At 44.5% G+C, this 19,206-nt stretch overlaps 1 protein-coding gene across 3 annotated transcripts in view; it reads right to left on the bottom strand.

The window, feature by feature from the left end:
* LOC115090469 (cyclin-dependent kinase 17-like) overlaps nt 1–19,206 on the bottom strand; it is a 434,720-nt gene that overhangs the window by 388,431 nt on the left and 27,083 nt on the right. For all 3 annotated transcript variants that reach the window (XM_029599597.1, XM_029599598.1, XM_029599599.1), the window contains exon 2: nt 1,248–1,395. In XM_029599597.1, coding sequence (XP_029455457.1) covers nt 1,248–1,374 — 127 coding nt within the window. In that variant the 5' untranslated portion in view covers nt 1,375–1,395. The remainder of the gene's footprint in view (nt 1–1,247; nt 1,396–19,206) is intronic.

The raw sequence follows: 19,206 nt of genomic DNA, 5'->3' as shown, positions 1-19,206 counted from the left end.
CAGCTACTTCAAAGCAAATTACATTCAGATACCAGAGATATTTACCTGTCCCCAGAGGGCTTACAATCAAAGGGTCTCCTTTACTAAGCATTTTTCCTATAAACACAGGATAGGAGGAAAACTTTAGTAAATCAGGCCCTAAGTTTATACCTAAGGCAATGGCGGGAGAAGGGATTTGCTCAAGGTCACAAGTGCCTGCAGACACATTAAGAAAAACACCTTGGTCATAACACAGGACTTACATATAGGGGAGGATGTCATAAATCACAAAACATAAATCAAAACATATCTTCTTCAATCCAAGTCAAATCCTCAGTCATAACAGGGAGGGAGACTAGGCAAAAAGTTATTCAGAGAAAGTTCACACCAAAATATCAAGCCCAAATATAAAAATACAGTGCTGCACCACAATTACCGGACAGATTTAATTGCAGAATGCAGAACAGCAGCAACAACTACATTTCTCTCTCACCCAAATTCCAATAAAGCCAGCTGATATCCTGTAGGCAGCAGAATAATTTTAAAAACCTATTGGTATCCTCGTTAATTTGTATTCCACAACAAAAACTGTGTGCTTCTATTAAAATAGTAGTACTACAAAATGGTTCTAGTTAATTCAGTATGATTAAGAATAGCCGAGCTGGGTCACGGCAGTGGTCCATTTAACCCAGCTTACTGCCTTTGACAGTAGCCAGAGTCACTAGTAACACCCAACAGATGAAATCAGAGTTCATCTAAGTACTCCCTATAGATATATGAATGTTAAGCAACTTAGCTTCTTGTCCTTGTTGTCCAGAAACACATCCAGACCCCTCTTAAATTCTGCTATGCTGCTTGCTGTGACTACATCTAGCCACAGCAGATTCCACAATTTAACTACTTATGGACTAAAGAAATATTTTCTTGCATTAGTCTTGAAACTGCTAACTTTTAGCTTCATTGGATATACCCTGGTCCTGGTATTTTTTGTCACGGTAAACAATTGCAGCTAAAGAAAGCTGGGAAATCATAGGAAGGTATTTTGATTCCTTGGGTCCAGTCTCTAGAAAGTGATGTGCCTAGATGTTAACATGCAATCCATCGTGCCAGTGTAAACAATGATTATGTTACAGCATGTTAATCATGTGCTTTCTCCAAAGCTGAACCATTAGAGATTAAAGCCTCAATTAAAGGCCATGCAGATGGCATTACAATGAAGCTGGCATATCAGTACCAGCGGTATGAAGCCAAAGCTGCAGAGTACTTACCATTGTCCTTCACGCTGTTCTCATCCAAATTTATCTGCTCAGCCAGTTCCGATAAGGAGTCATCCACAGGCCGGCTGCTTCGCAAGGTCATGGAGAGCCTCCTCTTGATGATCTTCATTCTATCCATTCAATGCTATCGGTAAAAGGCCTGAAAGAAGAACATAACAGGTTGGAATGCTTCCTTCACCAGCACAAAGATGGCATCTGAGCAATTTACCATATTATGCTTTAACATGGAAACCAATATGGAAATCGAACATGACCTCTGGCACAGTGCTTTTCTGATTCATGCACATGCATTAATGTTATGTACAGCAGCCCAAATTATTAACCATCACATAAAAAAGTAAAGTACTTCCATGGGGAGAGCAACACACAAACCCTCTCCTTCTCCTCCTCATACCCAGCAAGGAAGCTTATATGCCTTGGGATTTCTCCAAGAGAGAATGGCCAAATGGTTAGAGTATTGGGCTAAGAACAGAAAACCTGGGTCCCAATCCTGCTTCTTCCACTGGCAGCTACTGTGACCTTGGACAAGTCACTCTGTCTCCCACTGCTCCAGGCACCCATTTAGACTAAGCTCTTTAGGTCAGGTAATCTCTGCATCTATATGAAATTAAATGTAAAGGGCCATAATCTAGGGTTGCTATTTAATGCCAAAATAAGCAAATAAAGCATCGGACCTCAATCTAGCTGCCAATAAGTATAGAAGACAGATTCCATAGTTTTTATTTTATACTTGTTTTAAATATGAGCTACACAAAACAAAAATGCAAGCTATCTAGTATGGGCCAGAAGTTTATTGCTACATGATAAGTGTGGGACCCAGCTTTGATTTTCACCGTAAGGTTCTTGCAGCAAAAGCTTCTCAGGGCTGGCGTGCCATGCAGTGAAGGATCTCAGGCTCTTGTAGTGATACCTGCTGCTTGCTTCAAACACTGATGAAGTGACACTATGCTTATAAGCTGGAGATCATTGTAATAGCCAGCTATACTTCCATATGAGAGGAAGAGAACACTACAATCTATACATGAAATTCTGAGGCTTCACACCCAGGGTCCCTGACCCTGAGGAAGGTCTTATGACGCATCCTACAGTTGGGCCCCAAATTTCAGAAGACAATCTCAAAATGGACAAAATGGTAAAAGCAGCCATGCTTGAAAAGTCACAGATCAGGTAGAAAGAAAATGCGGGATGAGCATACTAGCCCTCACAAAAAACAAACAAGTTTGCAAAATGAGTTGTAAATTTATTGCAAGAGGCTCCTATTGTCCCCCAACATGGTCCCGTGTTTTGCCAGAATGCTGCATCGGGAGAGACAAAGCATAAAGTAGTTCAAAAACTTACAGAAAAAAAAGACACAAATGAAGTTGTTTACCAAACAAACAGATTTTATTCAGACAGCAGTTCAACAGTGTCACATATGGATGTCATCTGCCAACTCCAATCGCATATCCAGGGCTTTCTAAGAAAACCCAAAAGACCTTCTGAACATTCATAGCAATTAGCAAATTTCCAAAGCTATGCAGTGTACATGAGTTCTGTAATTAAGATCATGAGCTCAGCTCCAGAAGGGGAGAAAAAGGGTATTGTGTGAATGGTGAACTGATGTGGTCAGAGAACACCTGTTACAGGTAAACAACATTGCTTTCTCTGAAAGCAGAATTGCTTAACTGTAACAGGATGTTAGTCCTCACACATAGGTAACATGATCCGAAGGAGCCCAGCACGGAAAACATTTGTCAAAGTTTCTAGCATGCCCTGAGCATGCTGCTAACCACACGTCCACACGAGATCCCTCTTCAGTCTTACAACAAAGTTTGCGAAAAAATAAAATAGCAAATTGATAAAAATCCAACGCCACATGGTGGCAGGTGAATTTCGTGACGACTAACATCCTGCTGTCCTGGGAGAACACCTGTTACAGGTAAGCAACTCTGCTTTCTCCCAGGACAAGCAGGATGGTAGTCCTCACACATAGGTGATTAAGTAGTTTCAGGCTGCTCCCACCATGTGCAGCAGAGAACAGGTGCCAACATGCACAACAACTAGTGCTGCAATAATCAGGGGAGCAGTCCTGCACCCAAAGACAGGGCCCACGGAGGGAGAGTTGGGTTTTCTTGGCTGGAAGAGATTACGGAGGACGGACTGTCCAAAACGACTGTCCTGCCAGCCATTCTTGTCCAGGCAATAATGGGAGGCAAACTCCAAGTCGCCTCTCTGCAAATCTCATGAATGGGAACTGCACGCAAGTGAGCCACCGAGACGGACATGGCCTGATTGGAGTGAGTCCTGACGTGACCGTCAAGCTGTAAGCCCGCTTCTGCGTAGCAGAAGGCAATGCAGTCAGTCAGCCAATGGGATAAGGTCTGCTTAGAGACAGCGACCCCTAATCTGTTTTTGTTGAAGGAGTCAAAAAGTTGAGTGGAAAGGCAGTGAGGCACCATCCATGCCAAGTAAAAGGCCAGTGCCCTCTTGCAATCTAGTGTGAGCAGAGCGAATGAGGCCTTGGGAAATAAAGAAAGCAATACAATGGACTGGTTGAGATGGAACTCTGAAACCACCTTGGGAAGGAACTTCAGGTGCATCTGCAGGACCACCTTGTCATGACAAAACTTTGTATAAGGAGAGTATGATACCAGGGCTTGCAGTTCACCAACCCTGCGAGCTGATATAACCGCAACCAAGAAGACAACTTTCCAGGAGAGGTACTTCAGGTCGCAAGATTGCATTGGTTCAAACAGAGATTTCATGAGTTGTGACAGGATGAAATTGAGATCCCAATAAACCGCCGGAGGGCAACTGGGGGGCTTTAGTTGTAATAAGTCCCTCATAAACTGCCCCACGAGCGGATGAGAAGAGATTGCGGTACCATCCGTACCCCAATGGTATGCCCTAATAGCACTCAAGTGAACCCTCACCGATTGTGGTCCTGCAGGCCAGATTCAGAGAGGAACAACAGGTAGTCTAAGAGCGCTGGTGGGGAGCAAAAGAAGGGATCCAGACTGCATCCTTGCACCAAGTTGAAAACCTCTTCCACTTCAGATTGTAAGATTTCCTGGTGGAGGGTTTTCTGGACTCAGAATAACACACGATACCCCTTTTGAAAGGCCAAGGGCCTGCACAGTCCCCCGTCAACATCCAAGCCATGAGAGCCAGGGCTTGGAGGTTGGGGTGACAGAGCCTGCCTCATCCTGGGCGATTAGGTCCGGAGCCGTCCCCAACCGGATTGGGGGGCACAAGGCCAGGTCCCGAAGGATGGAAATCATACCTGATGGGGCCAAAAGGGGATGATCAGGATCATGGAGCCCTGATCCTGCTGAAGCTTCTGGAGTGTTTTCGAGATGAGAGGAAGGGGAAGGTAAGCGTTCAGCAGCCCAGTGCCCTAGTGAATCAAAAAAGCATCTGCCATCGATCTGCTGCTCCTCCAGCCTAGGGAGCAGAAGCAGTCCACCTTCCTGTTTTTCAAGGAGGTGAAAAAGTCTATGTCCAGGGTCCCCCAGGAGCGAAAGATCCTGTTCGCTACCTCTTGACTGAGGGACCACTCATGAGGTCGGAAGGCACGGCTCAAGGAGTCTGCTAGGGTGTTGTCCACCACCTGGGAGGTGCACTGCCCTGAAGAGGATGCTATTGTCGATGGCCCAAGACCAAATGTGGACTGCCTCCTGAGAGAGGGTGAAGGACCCCGTTCCCTCCTGTTTATTCAGATACCACATAACTACCTGTCAGTCTGAACAAGAACCATGTGGATAAAGGCGAACCGGTAGATGTAGTGTATTTGGATTTTCAGAAGGCGTTTGACAAAGTCCCTCATGAGAGGCTTCTTCGAAAACTAAAAAGTCCTGGGATAGGAGGCGATGTCCTTTCGTGGATTACAAACTGGTTAAAAGACAGGAAACAGAGAGTAGGATTAAATGGTCAATTTTCTCAGTGGAAAAGGGTAAACAGTGGAGTGCCTCAGGGATCTGTACTTGGACCGGTACTTTTCAATATATATATATATAAATGATCTGGAAAGGAATACGACGAGTGAGGTTATCAAATTGCTGATGATAGAAAATTATTCAGAGTAGTTAAATCACAAGCAGACTGTGATACATTACAGGAGGACCTTGCAAGACTGGAAGACTGGGCATCCAAATGGCAGATGAAATTTAATGTGGACAAGTGCAAGGTGTTGCATATAGGGAAAAATAACCCTTGCTGTAGTTACACGATGTTAGGTTCCACATTAGGAGCTACCACCCAGGAAAAAGATCTAGACATCATAGTGGATAATACTTTAAAATCGTCGGCTCAGTGTGCTGCAGCAGTCAAAAAAGCAAATAGAATGTTAGGAATTATTAGGAAGGGAATGGTTAATAGAACGGAAAATGTCATATGCCTCTGTATCGCTCTATGGTGAGACCGCACCTTGAATACTGTGTACAATTCTGGTCGCCGCATCTCAAAAAAGAAGGTACAGAGAAGGGCAGAGAAGGGCAACCAAAATGATAAAGGGGATGGAACAGCTCCCCTATGAAGAAAGGCTGAAGAGGTTAGGGCTGTTCAGCTTGGAGAAGAGACGGCTGAGGGGGGATATGATAGAGGTCTTTAAGATCATGAGAGGTCTTGAACGAGTAGATGTGACTCTGTTATTTACACTTTCGAATAATAGAAGGACTAGAGGGCATTCCATGAAGCTAGCAAGTAGCACATTTAAGACTAATCGGAGAAAATTCTTTTTCACTCAACGCACAATAAAGCTCTGGAATTTGTTGCCAGAGGATGTGGTTAGTGCAGTTAGTGTAGCTGGGTTCAAAAACGGTTTGGATAAGTTCTTGGAGGTGTAGTCCATTAATGGCTATTAATCAATTTTACTTAGGGAATAGCCACTGCTATTAATTGCATCAGTAGCATGGGTTCTTCTTAGTGTTTGGGTAATTGCCAGGTTCTTGTGGCCTGGTTTTGGCCTCTGTTGGAAACAGGATGCTGGGCTTGATGGACCCTTGGTCTGACCCAGCATGGCAATTTCTTATGTTCTTATGTTCTTAAAAGCATCGACGGATCCAACGGTGTCAGGAAGAGTGGGGGAATGGAAGGCACCAACGGCACTGACCCTGATGGCACTGGGGGAGCCAGGAGGTGGCGGAGCACGTGTCCCCTAGATACCACCAAACCCGATGGCCCTTCCTCCTCTAAGTCGCTCACCGGGATGGGGCCCGGTGGCAGTGGCAGCAATGCTCCCTTCGGTAGAACACCGAGCAGCATATCGAGCCGTTCCAATAATGGCACAAACACCAGTGGAGTTGGCTCCTGCGGCGGTGGTGATCCCAATGGAACCGGAGACTCGTAGACCTGCAGGGCCCGGCTGACCGCCAACCGTATATGCCTCCCTAACTCCTCCTCAAAGGCAGCCGAGGATAAAACGGCTTGAGGAGGGGAAGCTGGAATCGGGATGTCCCCTGGAGCATTGGGGGGCACAGAGCCCTCCACCGGTGTCGGTGGAGGCCACCTGGAGGCGGAGGGAATCACTTCCTCCGCCCGAGACTGCTCATAGGTGGCACCGACGCCGATGCCTGTACATGGTCTGGCTTAGAAGATGATGATCAATGTCGATGTTTCTTCAATTTTTCTCAATGGTCACCAAAGTCTTTGCCCGGAACCAATGGCGACAGCAAGGAACCCGACCAGGAACAGGACTACAAAGACTGCAGCAGGCTCCTAACTCGAGGCTGGGGACTGGTTGAGGCGGTGACCCAAACGGGGTCGAGACTGGGACCTCCTTACAAAGCAGGATAGAGGTACCTGAGGCCGAGGACGGATCCGATCTTTTGGACCTGAATAATTTTTCCATCTTATCAAGACGTGCCCTACAGCCCTTAGGGGTCATCTGGCACAGAGGTCAAAACCACGGACATCGTGGGGGCAGAAGAGACAGACCTTGTGGGGGTCTGTGAAGGTCTTAGTCTGGGGGCACTGGCGAAAGCCGGTCGATGCCATCTCAAAAAGTAAGTTGCGCACGGTCAATGGTCAGTGGACACCGGGTGAGGAAGAAAATGTTCAAAGGATGCCTGTAGGGCAGCGGTTCTCAACCTATGGGTCGCGACCCCGGCGGGGGTCGAACGCCCAAAACACAGGGGTCGCCTTGTGTCGCGCGCTCCCGGTCTCTCCCGCTGCCGTTGGGCTGTCAGCACGTTCAAGCCCAGCGGGAACGGCAGCGGCGCTAGAAGAAGCTGTGCACCCGTGGCTGGGCCTTTTCTTCTTCCTGCGCCTGCCCCCCCCCCCCCCCGTGACCCAGAACAGGAAGTGAATCGCGGTGCGCGGGAAGGAGAGAGAGCTGCGCCGCGCGAAAAAGTAGCAGCAGCGGCTGCAGCATCGGTCCTCGAGCAATAGAAGCAGCCGGTAATGGAGAAAGGAGACAGCAGCATGAGCCTCCCGCGGCCGATGGGATTCTTCTTTCTTGGCCAGCGGAGGCTGCTGCAGCTCCCATTTGTGCTGGGGGGGGGGGGGGGGGAAGGAAGTGAGTGAGAGAAAGAGAGAGAAGCAGCCAGCCAGCCTGTGTGATTGACTGGTCAGAGAGCTGATGTGTGTGTGTATGTGAGAGACAATGAAAGTGATTGCTCAGGGAGATGACTGATGTGTATGTGAGAGTGTGAGACATTAGTCAGGGAGGTGACTGATGTGTGTGTGTGAGAGAGAGAAAAAGCATGGAAGTGAGAAGTCTGGGTATGTGAGAAAGCATGGGCGTAAGAAGCCTGGTGTTGTGGGGGTGAAAGAAAGCATGGGAGTGAGAAACCTGGGTGAGTGTGCATGCATGAGAGAGAGAGACTGCTTGGTAAGGTGATGGTGCGTGTGAGAGAAAAAGACTGGTGTGTGTGTGTGAATATGAGAGAATGTGATTCAGGGAATGAGAAGCCTGTGCACGTGGAGAGAACAAGCATGGGAGTGAGAGACTGGTGAGTGAGTGAGTGAGTGAGAGTGTGTGTGTGTGTGTGTGAGAGAGAGAGAGAGACAGAGAAAGTGATTATGAGAGTGAGAAGCCCATATATGTAAGTAGAACACGGGAGTTGGGAAGCCTGTGTGTGTGTGTGTGTATGGCATGAAGAGAAACTGTTCAGGAAGGTGACTGGTGTGTGTGTGTGTGTGAGAAAGTGATTATGAGAGTGAGAAGCCCGTATATGTAAGTAGAACACGGGAGTGGGAAGCCTGTGTGTGTGTGTGTGTGTATGGCATGAGAGAAACCGTTCAGGAAGGTGACTGGTGTGTGTGTGCCAAAGACTGTTTGGGAGATGATTGGTGTGTGAGAGACAGAAACTGATCATGGGGGCATGACTGGTATGGTGTGTGTGTGTGAGAGAGACATGGGCACTAAGGAAGAGGACCATAAGTATAGAGCTTAGCTTCTACTGCTGCTTCTGGTGAGTGCCACGGCCTGCAGGGAAGGGGAGTAGGAGAGCTGCTGGAGGGGGTAAGTAAAGGTGGCTTTTTAAGTTTATTTTTCTTGACTGCCATTTTAATTATGTGATGTCTGCTTTTTTGAAATATTTTATTGGTGTTTGGAGAATGTTTAATAGTTTTTATGAGTTTTTAATTGTTGGATGTTCATAGCTGTTTTGAAACATTTATTCTGCTTATTAGTATAGTTTTACAATTATTTCTGTGTGGGGATATATAGGTGCTTGCTAGTTCTGTTTTCCTAATAAGAGGTGTATTGGTTTTTAGGACCTGATTTAATATTTGTAGTGTTGCCTTTACATAGATAGGGTTGCTTCTGTTTGAGTGTATTCCATAATACAGGTGTAACTGTATGTGGATTAGTTTATGTGCATTACTACAGATCCTGGGAGTATGTTAGGTCGGTTCTGTGTCTGTTACCGAGATGAGATATTTTGCTAGCATGTAAGTGTTTGTATCGGTCTTATTTGTTGTGTTTTCTCAGAGGACATGCATTGGTGGTAAACTGCTGTCTTTTCATAAGTAGGGCTATTGAGCCTGGAAATAGAAGGAGTTTGAGTTGCTGTTACTGAGATGTCACTAGAACCAGAATATCTTTTTTGTAGGGTGAGTTGTATGGGGAATGTCATAATTCTGCTTTACATCCATTATTGTGGGTCAGGGGGGTTCCTGTGGATACAAACTGTACTTTTACATCTAGCCCCGTGACGATCATGGGTCAGTGTGCCATGCATGTGAGAACCTATGGTGAGTTGAGTTACATTCACATTATAAATGTTCATAATTAAATGATAAGTGTGCACTAAAATCCAACCCCAGCCATAACCCCGCCCCCATATGACCAAAGACCCCGCCCTCCCCCACCCTCAGGGGGCGAGGGCGGGGCGAGGGGTCACCGCAACATGAGGAACTGTATTGCGGGGTCACGGCATTAGAAAGGTTGAGAACCACTGCTGTAGGGGCACAGGAACTATGCCCCTTGGGTTTCAGGGACTCCATATCGGTCATAGTTCTTAGGAGGGATGGATCGTGTCTCCTGTATTATAAAATGAAGTGATTACCTGTGGGTTTCAACCGCTTTACTGTATTTTCTGAAGTTGTCTGTACTGTTTCTAAGGTGGAACTGCTATTAAGTGTATCACTCAATAAAATGTTTTGAACGCAAATGTTCGAAGGACTTACCAGATCGCAGACAGAGAACCTGAAAAAAAATGCGAGGGACCCTATGAAATGCGGGAAGAGAAAACCATCAAAAAATTGTAAAAGGAAGTGCGAGCTTCACGACCGCAAGGCAACAGCTTCGCAGAAAGGAAGAGACTGAAGAGGGACCCCACATGGACGCGTGGTTAGCGGCATGCTGGGCAGTCAAAGTTTCTAGAAACTTTGACAAACGTTTTCTGTGTCGGGATCCATCGGATGATGTCACCCATGTGTGAGGACTACCATCCTGCTTGTCCTTGGAGAAAAGACAAGCTCTTTGACTCTCTAAAATGAATTTACTGCTACCAAATATCAACCTTCTAGGTCAAGTACTATAGCCCACAAGAGTTAAGAGGCTCCAAAATGCATTCATCAGCTGCGTTACCACCACACTGAGGTTCCATGACACTGCATGTACTTCAAATGAAGCCCCACAAATTTTACAACGAAGGGTTGTACAGAAATCTGTCTTCCTTCTACAGTAAGATGGTACATGCCAACTGCAAAGCAGTGCTTCCTAACAGAGTTGGTTTTGAGTCCAGACTCTGAGATATATAGAAGGTATTCAAGCAGCTTTTCTGTGGGGCAGAAAAAGGATCTAGGGACTTGACTCACAGCAAACAGCAAACCTCCTTCATTTGCAGTCATATGGCCTTCTAGTAGATTCCTTCTTAGAAGTCAGAAATACTTGATATACTTCTCAGAAAGACCACGGGAATATATAACTTTGTTCTCAACATCCAGGCCATGAGGTTGAGGGATTGGAGATTGGCATGAAGTATTGTATCCTGGCTCTGTGATATTAGAAATGGAAAGACATCTAATTAAATTCATTTCCTAATGGATAAATCTTGAAGGATAGAAACCAAGAGGGAGAGATTACTCCACTCCCATCTGAGTTTTAAGGATTTTGACATTTTCGCTAGAGATACTGGAGGATATGCTTACAGAAGACATTCCCCAATACAGGGAGAAGACATCCGACACTAGTTTGCTTTATGAACTCTTTCTGAACCAGAAATCTTCCACCTTCCCCTTTAGTACTGTTGTGAAGAGATCTCTAGAATTCTGCAGAGTGAAGATGATATACACTATAGCCTGGTCCAGGGACCATTCGTGAGGATCTAGCTGGCAACTCAGTTTGGCTGCCAGAATATTTTCTGACCCTGCCAGATAAATGGCCTTTAGCGTTATCCTGTTGGAAATGGCCCAGCTTCCAACCCAGCAGGAAGAATCATGTTCATCCATGCTTGTTCAGGTAGAACATGGCTATCTAAATGTTCATATGGATCTGAAAAGTTTGGTTGGCCACCTGATTTCTGAAAATCTTTACAGCATAATAAATTGCCCTTAGCTCCAGATGACTGATATGTAGTCTTGTTTTCTGGAGAATCATGAGCCCTGGGTGTGAAGTTCATGTCAATGAACTCCTCAGCCTAGGTGAAGTTATACCCTTGGTCAAACTAGAATGAGAGAATCACCAAGTCAGAGAGTCACTGATTTTCTCTGCATTCCTGGAGTCTTTTGAGTGACTTGATTTCCCTGGAACAAAGTCCACTGAGCATGTTATGAGAAGGAGAAGCAGTCTAATGGTTAGAGCAGCATGCTGAGAACCAGAGAAGCCAAGGTTCAAAGCCCACTGACACTCCTTGGGAGCTTGGGCAAATCAATTCACCCTCCATTGCCTCAAGTATAAACTTAGGGCCTGATTTACAAAGGCTTTTCTCCCATTCTTTATCTATGGGAAAAATGCTTAGTAAATGAAACACTTAGATTGTAAACCTTCTGGGGACAGAGAAATATCTACTGTACCCGAATACAACTCATCTCGATATAGCAATGAAAAGGTGGGAGTTAAATCTAAATAAATAAAAAAGGAGATGTGCCATGGGAATTATGTGAAATATTGAGGCCATAATACCCAACATCCTCAGCATCGTCCAGGTTGACGTCTGCTGACTTGGCTGCACATCCTCTGCTGCAGACACTAGATCTAATATTTATTTTATTTTAATAATTTATATGCTGCATATATAATTAAAGCTCAAAGCAGCGTACAAAGCTAAAAAAAAAACAGAACACACATGATGCAAAAATTAAACAAACCAGACAACAAAACAAATAATCCAAAACATCATACAATCAAATGTCACTCACAAAAGCTGATCCAACTGAACCTAGACAAATATAGACTAGGCAAATGCCTGCTAAAAGAAATGTTTTCAATAATTTCTTTGGCCTATATTCATCAATAACGCATGCGTTATCAAAACTGGGGCATGTTTATGGAATTTGGTAAGTTACTGCACCACGCAGTAACTTACCGCTTCGTATCGGTATTATCGCAAGGTGCTTTTCGCATCCTGCACTGGGAGAGAGGGGGCGAGAGAGAGAGAGAGAGAGAGAAAGAACTCTGTAACAGGGTACCATCAAGCTAGGGTGAGAGAACATAGTACAAAATTTCATCTTTGTAAGACTTTCCTCACTCCAAATGACATCAAACCTTCAGCAAGGTATACTGTGCTGTTCGTATGTCTAACTCTACATGTCAAACTGGTCCATAAACCCTAAACCACCACTAACACCTCACCTCAACCTATCAGGTGGCCCTCCTTTAGAGATATAAATAGGTGCACACAGTGAGGCCCTCCCCAGAGTCTCTCTCTCTCCCCCCCCCCCCCAAGCCCAGAAATGGCCAAAATACAATTCAAAAAATTTATCGCAAATTGCGTTATGGCCATTTCAGGCATAAGCGCACAGCTTAATGCCAGGGAAAAAGGTGTAGCTATTTCTGGCGTTAAAATCGTGTGACAGCATGCGTTATACTATCGCAGAATGCGATATAGCCTCTAATTTAACTAATTCCTGCCCAAAACTCCTCCCCGATCCCGCTCCTCCCCCCCCTGAAAATTTACATTCGCACTATGTGCTACAGCTTTTTTCACTTGGGTCTCCTAGGACAATGGAAGGGATCCTTAATTCCAATAAAGCATAGACCTTTGGTTGAGCACTTCCTTCTTGCAACATGCTTTACTATAGCAAGCTTTTGGAAAATGTGCCCTAATATGGACTACTGACGTGCTCAAGTAAGGCAAATTTCTGATATCGAGAGAATTTGAATTGACCTTAAATATGGGGTTATATAACCAATATTACCAAGAGGTATAAGTTGATATCTGTTGTTCTTCTTAAGTATTTTGTTTTTGTTTATTATTTTAAAAATATATTTGTTTTTATAACAAACCCAGTATAGTGGTTGGTACTTCTACATCACGAATCACACTTAGCTGTTAGTGTTGAAGTTGAATGTGTGTACAGCTGTTTACTCTGAATGATCTCTTTCTTGTATGCCATGAAAATTTTATTTATTTTATTTATCATGTTTTGTATACCGTCATTCGGTTTCACCATCAGAAAGGTTTACAGTTATCAGGAAATGTGTTAGATAAACATCACAACGAATTTTTATTTTAAAATCTTTATTTAATAAAATTTGTAGCCTGCTGAATCCACCGAGCTAAGTGGGTAACAGTTAAACGTACATAATAAAACCAAAATATGTTACAGTATAATACAATAAAATCAACACAAAAACACAAGGCAGTAAACAGCACATTACAAAACAGGTGTATCTGAGCCTGTACCCCAAACCCAACCCAGAGAAAGCCTAGCATTATCTTCCACAGGAAAAATCATAGAAACCAAAAGAAGTACTTAAAGAGTATTGCTAGTTATTTGAAGGGAAAGCCTCAGAAAAAAGGTATGTTATAAGCAGTTTACGTAATAAATCAGACTCAGATCTGAGCCTCTCTGGTATTTGGTTCCGTAAGGAAAAGCCTACAATACTAAAAATTCTGAAACGTGGGATTTCCAAGTGGGTTTCCTTAAAAGTTGGAATGACTAGTTGGCTGTTGGCTGCAAGGTTCATGTCGTCAATAAAAAGCTGGCCTCAGTAAAGAGTTGCAAATAAATAAATAAAAGAAAATGCCCTCGCATATTTTCACACAACAAGATCAGGAAGAGAAAACATGCAATGAACCTCACTGTGATGACCTAAGAGCCCGAGGAGGATTCTAGATATGAAATATTGCATTCATTCAAGGCAGAGCACTATCACCAAGCATTTTATGTACCATCAATGACATTTTATATTTAATATGCCATAATACTGGCAACCAATGCAATTCATATGGCACAGGTGTAATACAGGCTCATAAACCCTGATCAGAAATAATCCAGGCAACTGCATTCTGTAGGATGTGAACCAGCTGGCATTCCTACAAAAACCAAATTATAATAAACCATGCCAGAAAACAACATGGTCTGAAGCACTAAACGAAACTCAGGAGGATTAAGCAAAGGTTTTAGCCTCCGTATAAACCTCATCTTAAAGAAACCAGATTTAACAATTGCTTTCAGGTGTCCCTGCAAGAATAAACTTGGATCCAACACCACTCCTAAACTTTTCACCTATGAAGAAATGGGAATCACAGTATCCTTGAACCTAAATGGAATAAGAGCAGATAACTTAGTAGAATGATACAAAACAATCTTAATCATACTTACATTCAGGGCAAGTCTACTGTGAAATGTTATCTTGTACATCACCTAGGCCTTTCAATGTTAGGCAATTCATAAATACTCAATAAATGTAAAAATGTAAATGTAAAAAGGCACTGCTTCACAGCCGATAAACAGATAGAATGCGTGTCAAAAGTAGCAGACAATGTTTCCTTAACAGGTATAAGCAAGTTTGCTTACCGTAAACGGTGTTTCCGTAGATAGCAGGATGAATTAGCCATGCTGTTATGGGAGCTGTCTTCAGGTCCCCAGGAGGCGGAGCTTCCCCAAGCAGCGGTCAGAGCTTGCTTCCTCTGCGGGCACGCAGGAAAGTATCAGATTCTCCTCAGTCTGTAATAAAGCTTGTGTTATCGTTAAAGGATCGACTAACCAGGGAGGAGGGTGGGTCAGCATGGCTAATTCATCCTGCTATCTACGGAAACACCGTTTACAGTAAGCAAACTTGCTTTATCTTTCTATCCAAACTTCCCGGGTCTTCCGGTAACAAAAAGGACTATATCCAGCTGGATTACCCAATGTATTCAATTCTGCTATGGAAAGCAAAACTTACCACTACCCTCTCACCCAAACGCTCATCAAGTGCGAGCGGTGGCTACCTCAATTGCACATCTATGTCAAGTCCAACCTGCAGACATTTGCAAGGCAGCTACGTGGTCTTCTCTACACACTTTCACATCCCATTACTGTCTAGACCAACAGTAAAGTGAGGATGCCACACTGGGAAGAGCAATCCTCACATTATTAAGGACAGATTTTGGTCGACAACCACCACATTCAGATCACGCTTAACAGACAAATTACTAACAGAGCGTGATCGACAGCTTGGGACTCCCATAACAGCATGGCTAATTCAGCCCTGCTATCGATGGGGGGAAACAAACAACTGTGAAGCACAGTTATCCAATCTTGTTCTCTCTTTATAATAAGCAAGAGCTCTCTTGCAGTCTAATGAATGAAGTAAGCATTCTCTATCATTGTGATGTGGTTTGGGCAAAAATGTGGGCAACTCTATTGTTTGATTTAAATGAAATTGTGAGACTACTTTTGGAAGGAAAGGGGGATGTATGTGGAGTACTGCTTTGTGGTGATAAAACTGCAGGTACGGTGGGTAATGAACTAAGGCTTGTAGTTCACTAACTCGGCGAGCTGATGTTACTGCCACCAGGAAAACTACCTTCCATGTGAGATATTTTATGTGAGAAGAGTGCATAGGTTCGAATGGAGAATGCATGAGTTGTTCCAAATCTGCATTTAGGTTCCAAGGCACTGGTGGTTTTGCGACTTGTGGTCGAATATGAAGAAATCCTTTTAGGAAACGAGATAGCAAGGGATGCATGGAAATTGACTGACCGTTTAACGGTCAGTGATATGCTGCTATGCCACTAAGAGGTACCCTAATTGATGCTGTCGTTAACCCCAATGTATGGAGGGAGTGAAGGTAATCTAAAAGCAGCTCCGGTGAACATTCTATCGGTGAAATGTCCTTGGTTGTGCACCAGGATGGAGTAACGTTTCCACTTAAAACTGTAATTCTTTCTGGTTGATTGCTTTCTGGATTGTAATATCACATCCTGTGCAGCAATTGAAATTCCTTGTTCTGATAGAAGGAACCGTTCAATCTCCAGGCTGTTAAATGTAGGGACGAATGAAGCGGGTGAAGGAGAGTTCCCTTCTGTTGTAAGAGAAGATCCGGTCTGTCCGGTAAGGTTATCAGGTCTTTGATGGAGCGTTGTAACAGGTAGCTGTACCATGGTTGTCTGGGCCAGGCTGGAGCTACTAGTATGAGTTGAGCTGAGTCTGCGATACATTTTTGTATCGTCCTTGTGATGAGATGTATGGGAGGAAAGGCATACATCAATCGTTCTGTCCATCTTGTCAGAAACGCGTCTTGTGCTATTCTTATTTGGCTGGGCCATACCAAGCAGAAGCGTGGAACTTGTGTGTTTTCTTCTGTGGCAAATAGATCCATTGTTGGAAGCCCCCATATAGTGAATATGTTCTGAGCTACTTCCCAATTGAGAGACCACTCGTGTGGATGGAATATTCGGCTCAGACTGTCTGCCCTGGTGTTCATCACTCCGGGAAGGTAAGTTGCCTGAAAATGAATCGAATGTTGATGTCCGTGTTGAAATATCTGGAGAGCTTCTTTGCAGAGGGACCATGAACCGGACTCTCCTTATTTGTTTATGTAATACATGGCTACTTGATTATCCGTGTAGATCATCAGTCGTCAGCCTCTTAGGTGAGTTTGAAAGGTTTTCAGAGCAAGTTGGATCGCTCTGAGTTCCAGTAAGTTTATTTGTAAGCATTATTCTTGTGGAGACCACCGTCCTTGCGTTTCTAAGAGGTCCAGATGTGCTCCCCATCCCTTGCGAGAGGCATCTGTGGTGAGGACTGCATTGTGAGGGGGAAGGCTGAACAGCATTCCCTTGGAGAGAATGGAGTCATTGAGCCATCAGTTTGCATCCCTCGTCATTTTGGAGGTGAGGATAAGGGGTTTTGTTAACGGTTGGACATGTTGCTTCCATTGCCATTTTAGTCCCCACTGTAGTCGACGCATGTGTAGCCTGGTATTGGGTGACAATAAAATTGGCTGCCGCCATATGTCCCAAAATTCTGAGTATATGTCGCGCTGTCGGCCTGTGCATAGTGATCAGATCGCGAAGAAGTCGTGTCATCTCTTGCTTTCTGTCTTCTGGAAGGAACGCTCTGCAACGAATCCTGTCCAGCCACGCTCCTATAAATTGTAGAATCTGTGTGGGTTTTAACATTGACTTCTGAAAATGTATTACTAGGCCCAATTTGTCCAGGCATTCGATTATCTCATGAAGGTGATTTAGTAATATAGCAGTGGTCGAGGCTACTATAAGTCAGTCGTATGGAAAGATATGTATGCCTTTCTTTCTGAGATGTGCCACCACCACCACCACCATGCATTTGGTGAAGACTCTTGGGGCTGCCGAAAGGAAGAACTTTGTACTGATAACTCTGCTTCTTGTATTGGAAGCATAGGTATTTCCAGGAAGATCGATGGATAGGAATGTGTGTGTATGCATCCTTCAAATCTATTGAGCACATCCAGTCGTTCCACTGAAGGAGAGGCAGAATTGATTTGAGTGATACCATTTTGAATTTCTCTTTGCTGAGACATTTGTTGAGCTCGCGAAGATCTAAGATCGGTCGAAGGCCACTGGATTTCTTTGGAATGAGGAAATAGGGAGAGTAAAACCCTTTGATGTGGGCTGTTTGCGAAATATGACGGATCGCTCCTTGTCGTTTAAGTGAGATGATCTCTTGTTTGAGTTGAGGATGAGACATCTTGTTTGTTTGTACCGGTGGATGAGGCAGTAAGGGAGGTGTTAGGAATTGTAATTAGTAACCCCTTTGTACAATGTCCAGGACCCAGCAATCTGATGTTATCTCTTTCCACGCCTGGAAACGAGCCTTAATTCTTCCCAGGAGCGTTTGATGTGGAGGTGGTGGCAGAGAAGTTAAAAAGACTGATTGTTGAGATTGTGTACATGGAGCTCTTGGTTTCCCTCTTCTGCTCAACTGTTGTTGTTGCTGCTGTTAAGGGCGCTGGTAAGGTTGGTAAGTAGTGGTTCTGTATGGTTGACAAGATCTATATGGTCGGCGTGGGTATTGAAGTTGATGTGAGGGACCAAAGGTGCGCCATAAGGTTGAGTATTGAGAAGGACCCGTCAGAGATTGAACAGCAACTGCTTGATCTTTTATTTTCATTACTGTTTCTTGAAAACAGTCTCCGAAAAAGTTGTCATCCGTGCAGGGAAGATTAGCTAGTTTTTCATGAAGATCTTCCCGTATGGCGCTGGCTTTTAGCCAGCGCCATACGCAGCGTCATCGCAGCCAGACGTATGGCATGGCTTTTAGCCATGCCATACGTCTGGCTGCGATCGCCATAGCAGAGGCCCTTGATGTATTTTCGAATCCTTCGTAAATAGAACGAAGCAAATGTCTGGTACACTCTTCCATGTCTTGAAGAGGACGAGGTACAGAATCTGCTGCGGAGACCAGCATGCCTTTGGTTGCTTGGATGCACTCATAAAGGTATTGCACCATATAGAATTGGTGGTGTTGTAATCTACTGGTGAGCATGGCATTCTGGTATATCTTTTTTGCGAAGTCATCCAAGCACTTGTTATCGCGACCAGGTGGGGCAGATGCATGCAATTTTGATTTCTTTGCCCGCTGCATCGCCGACTCTACCACGATAGATGTGTGTGGGAGTTGCGGTGTTGAATAACACGATGTTTTCTGCATTTTGTATTTGAGCTGTTTTCCTGGCCATGGCTGGTATAGAAAAAGGGGTTTCCCAAGATTTCTCCCTTACTTTGTCAAGAACTGGTTGTGGAGGAAGTGAGGTTGGCTTGTTTTTGGGTCTCTAGATGTAGAATTGCTCCCATCTTATCTAAAAACTTAGGATAAGATAGGTCTTCAGGAGGTGAGTATAGCTCCTGAGGTTGATCTGGCGGGTCAGATGGAAACCCCGTAGAAGAGGACGGTGAGGAAGATGGTGAGTCCGTGTCCCATGGTGAATCGGGGACGTCAACAGGTATAGGAGAGTGACGTGAAGCAGGAGACCTTGAGGGGGATCGGAGATGGTTGTTTTGTAGGCTGTGGAGATTCTGGAGAAGTGGTAGGCGATTCGGATGGCATTGCGAAATTTGTTTGCAAGGTATCAAAAAATCCTGATAGTGCCTGAGACAACTGAAAAAAGGCT

Source organism: Rhinatrema bivittatum, chromosome 4 (genome assembly GCF_901001135.1).
Source record: "Rhinatrema bivittatum chromosome 4, aRhiBiv1.1, whole genome shotgun sequence".
NCBI lineage: Eukaryota > Metazoa > Chordata > Amphibia > Gymnophiona > Rhinatrematidae > Rhinatrema > Rhinatrema bivittatum.
The sequence above is the reverse complement of the archived record's forward strand: the minus strand, read 5'-3'. Positions and strand labels throughout refer to the sequence as shown.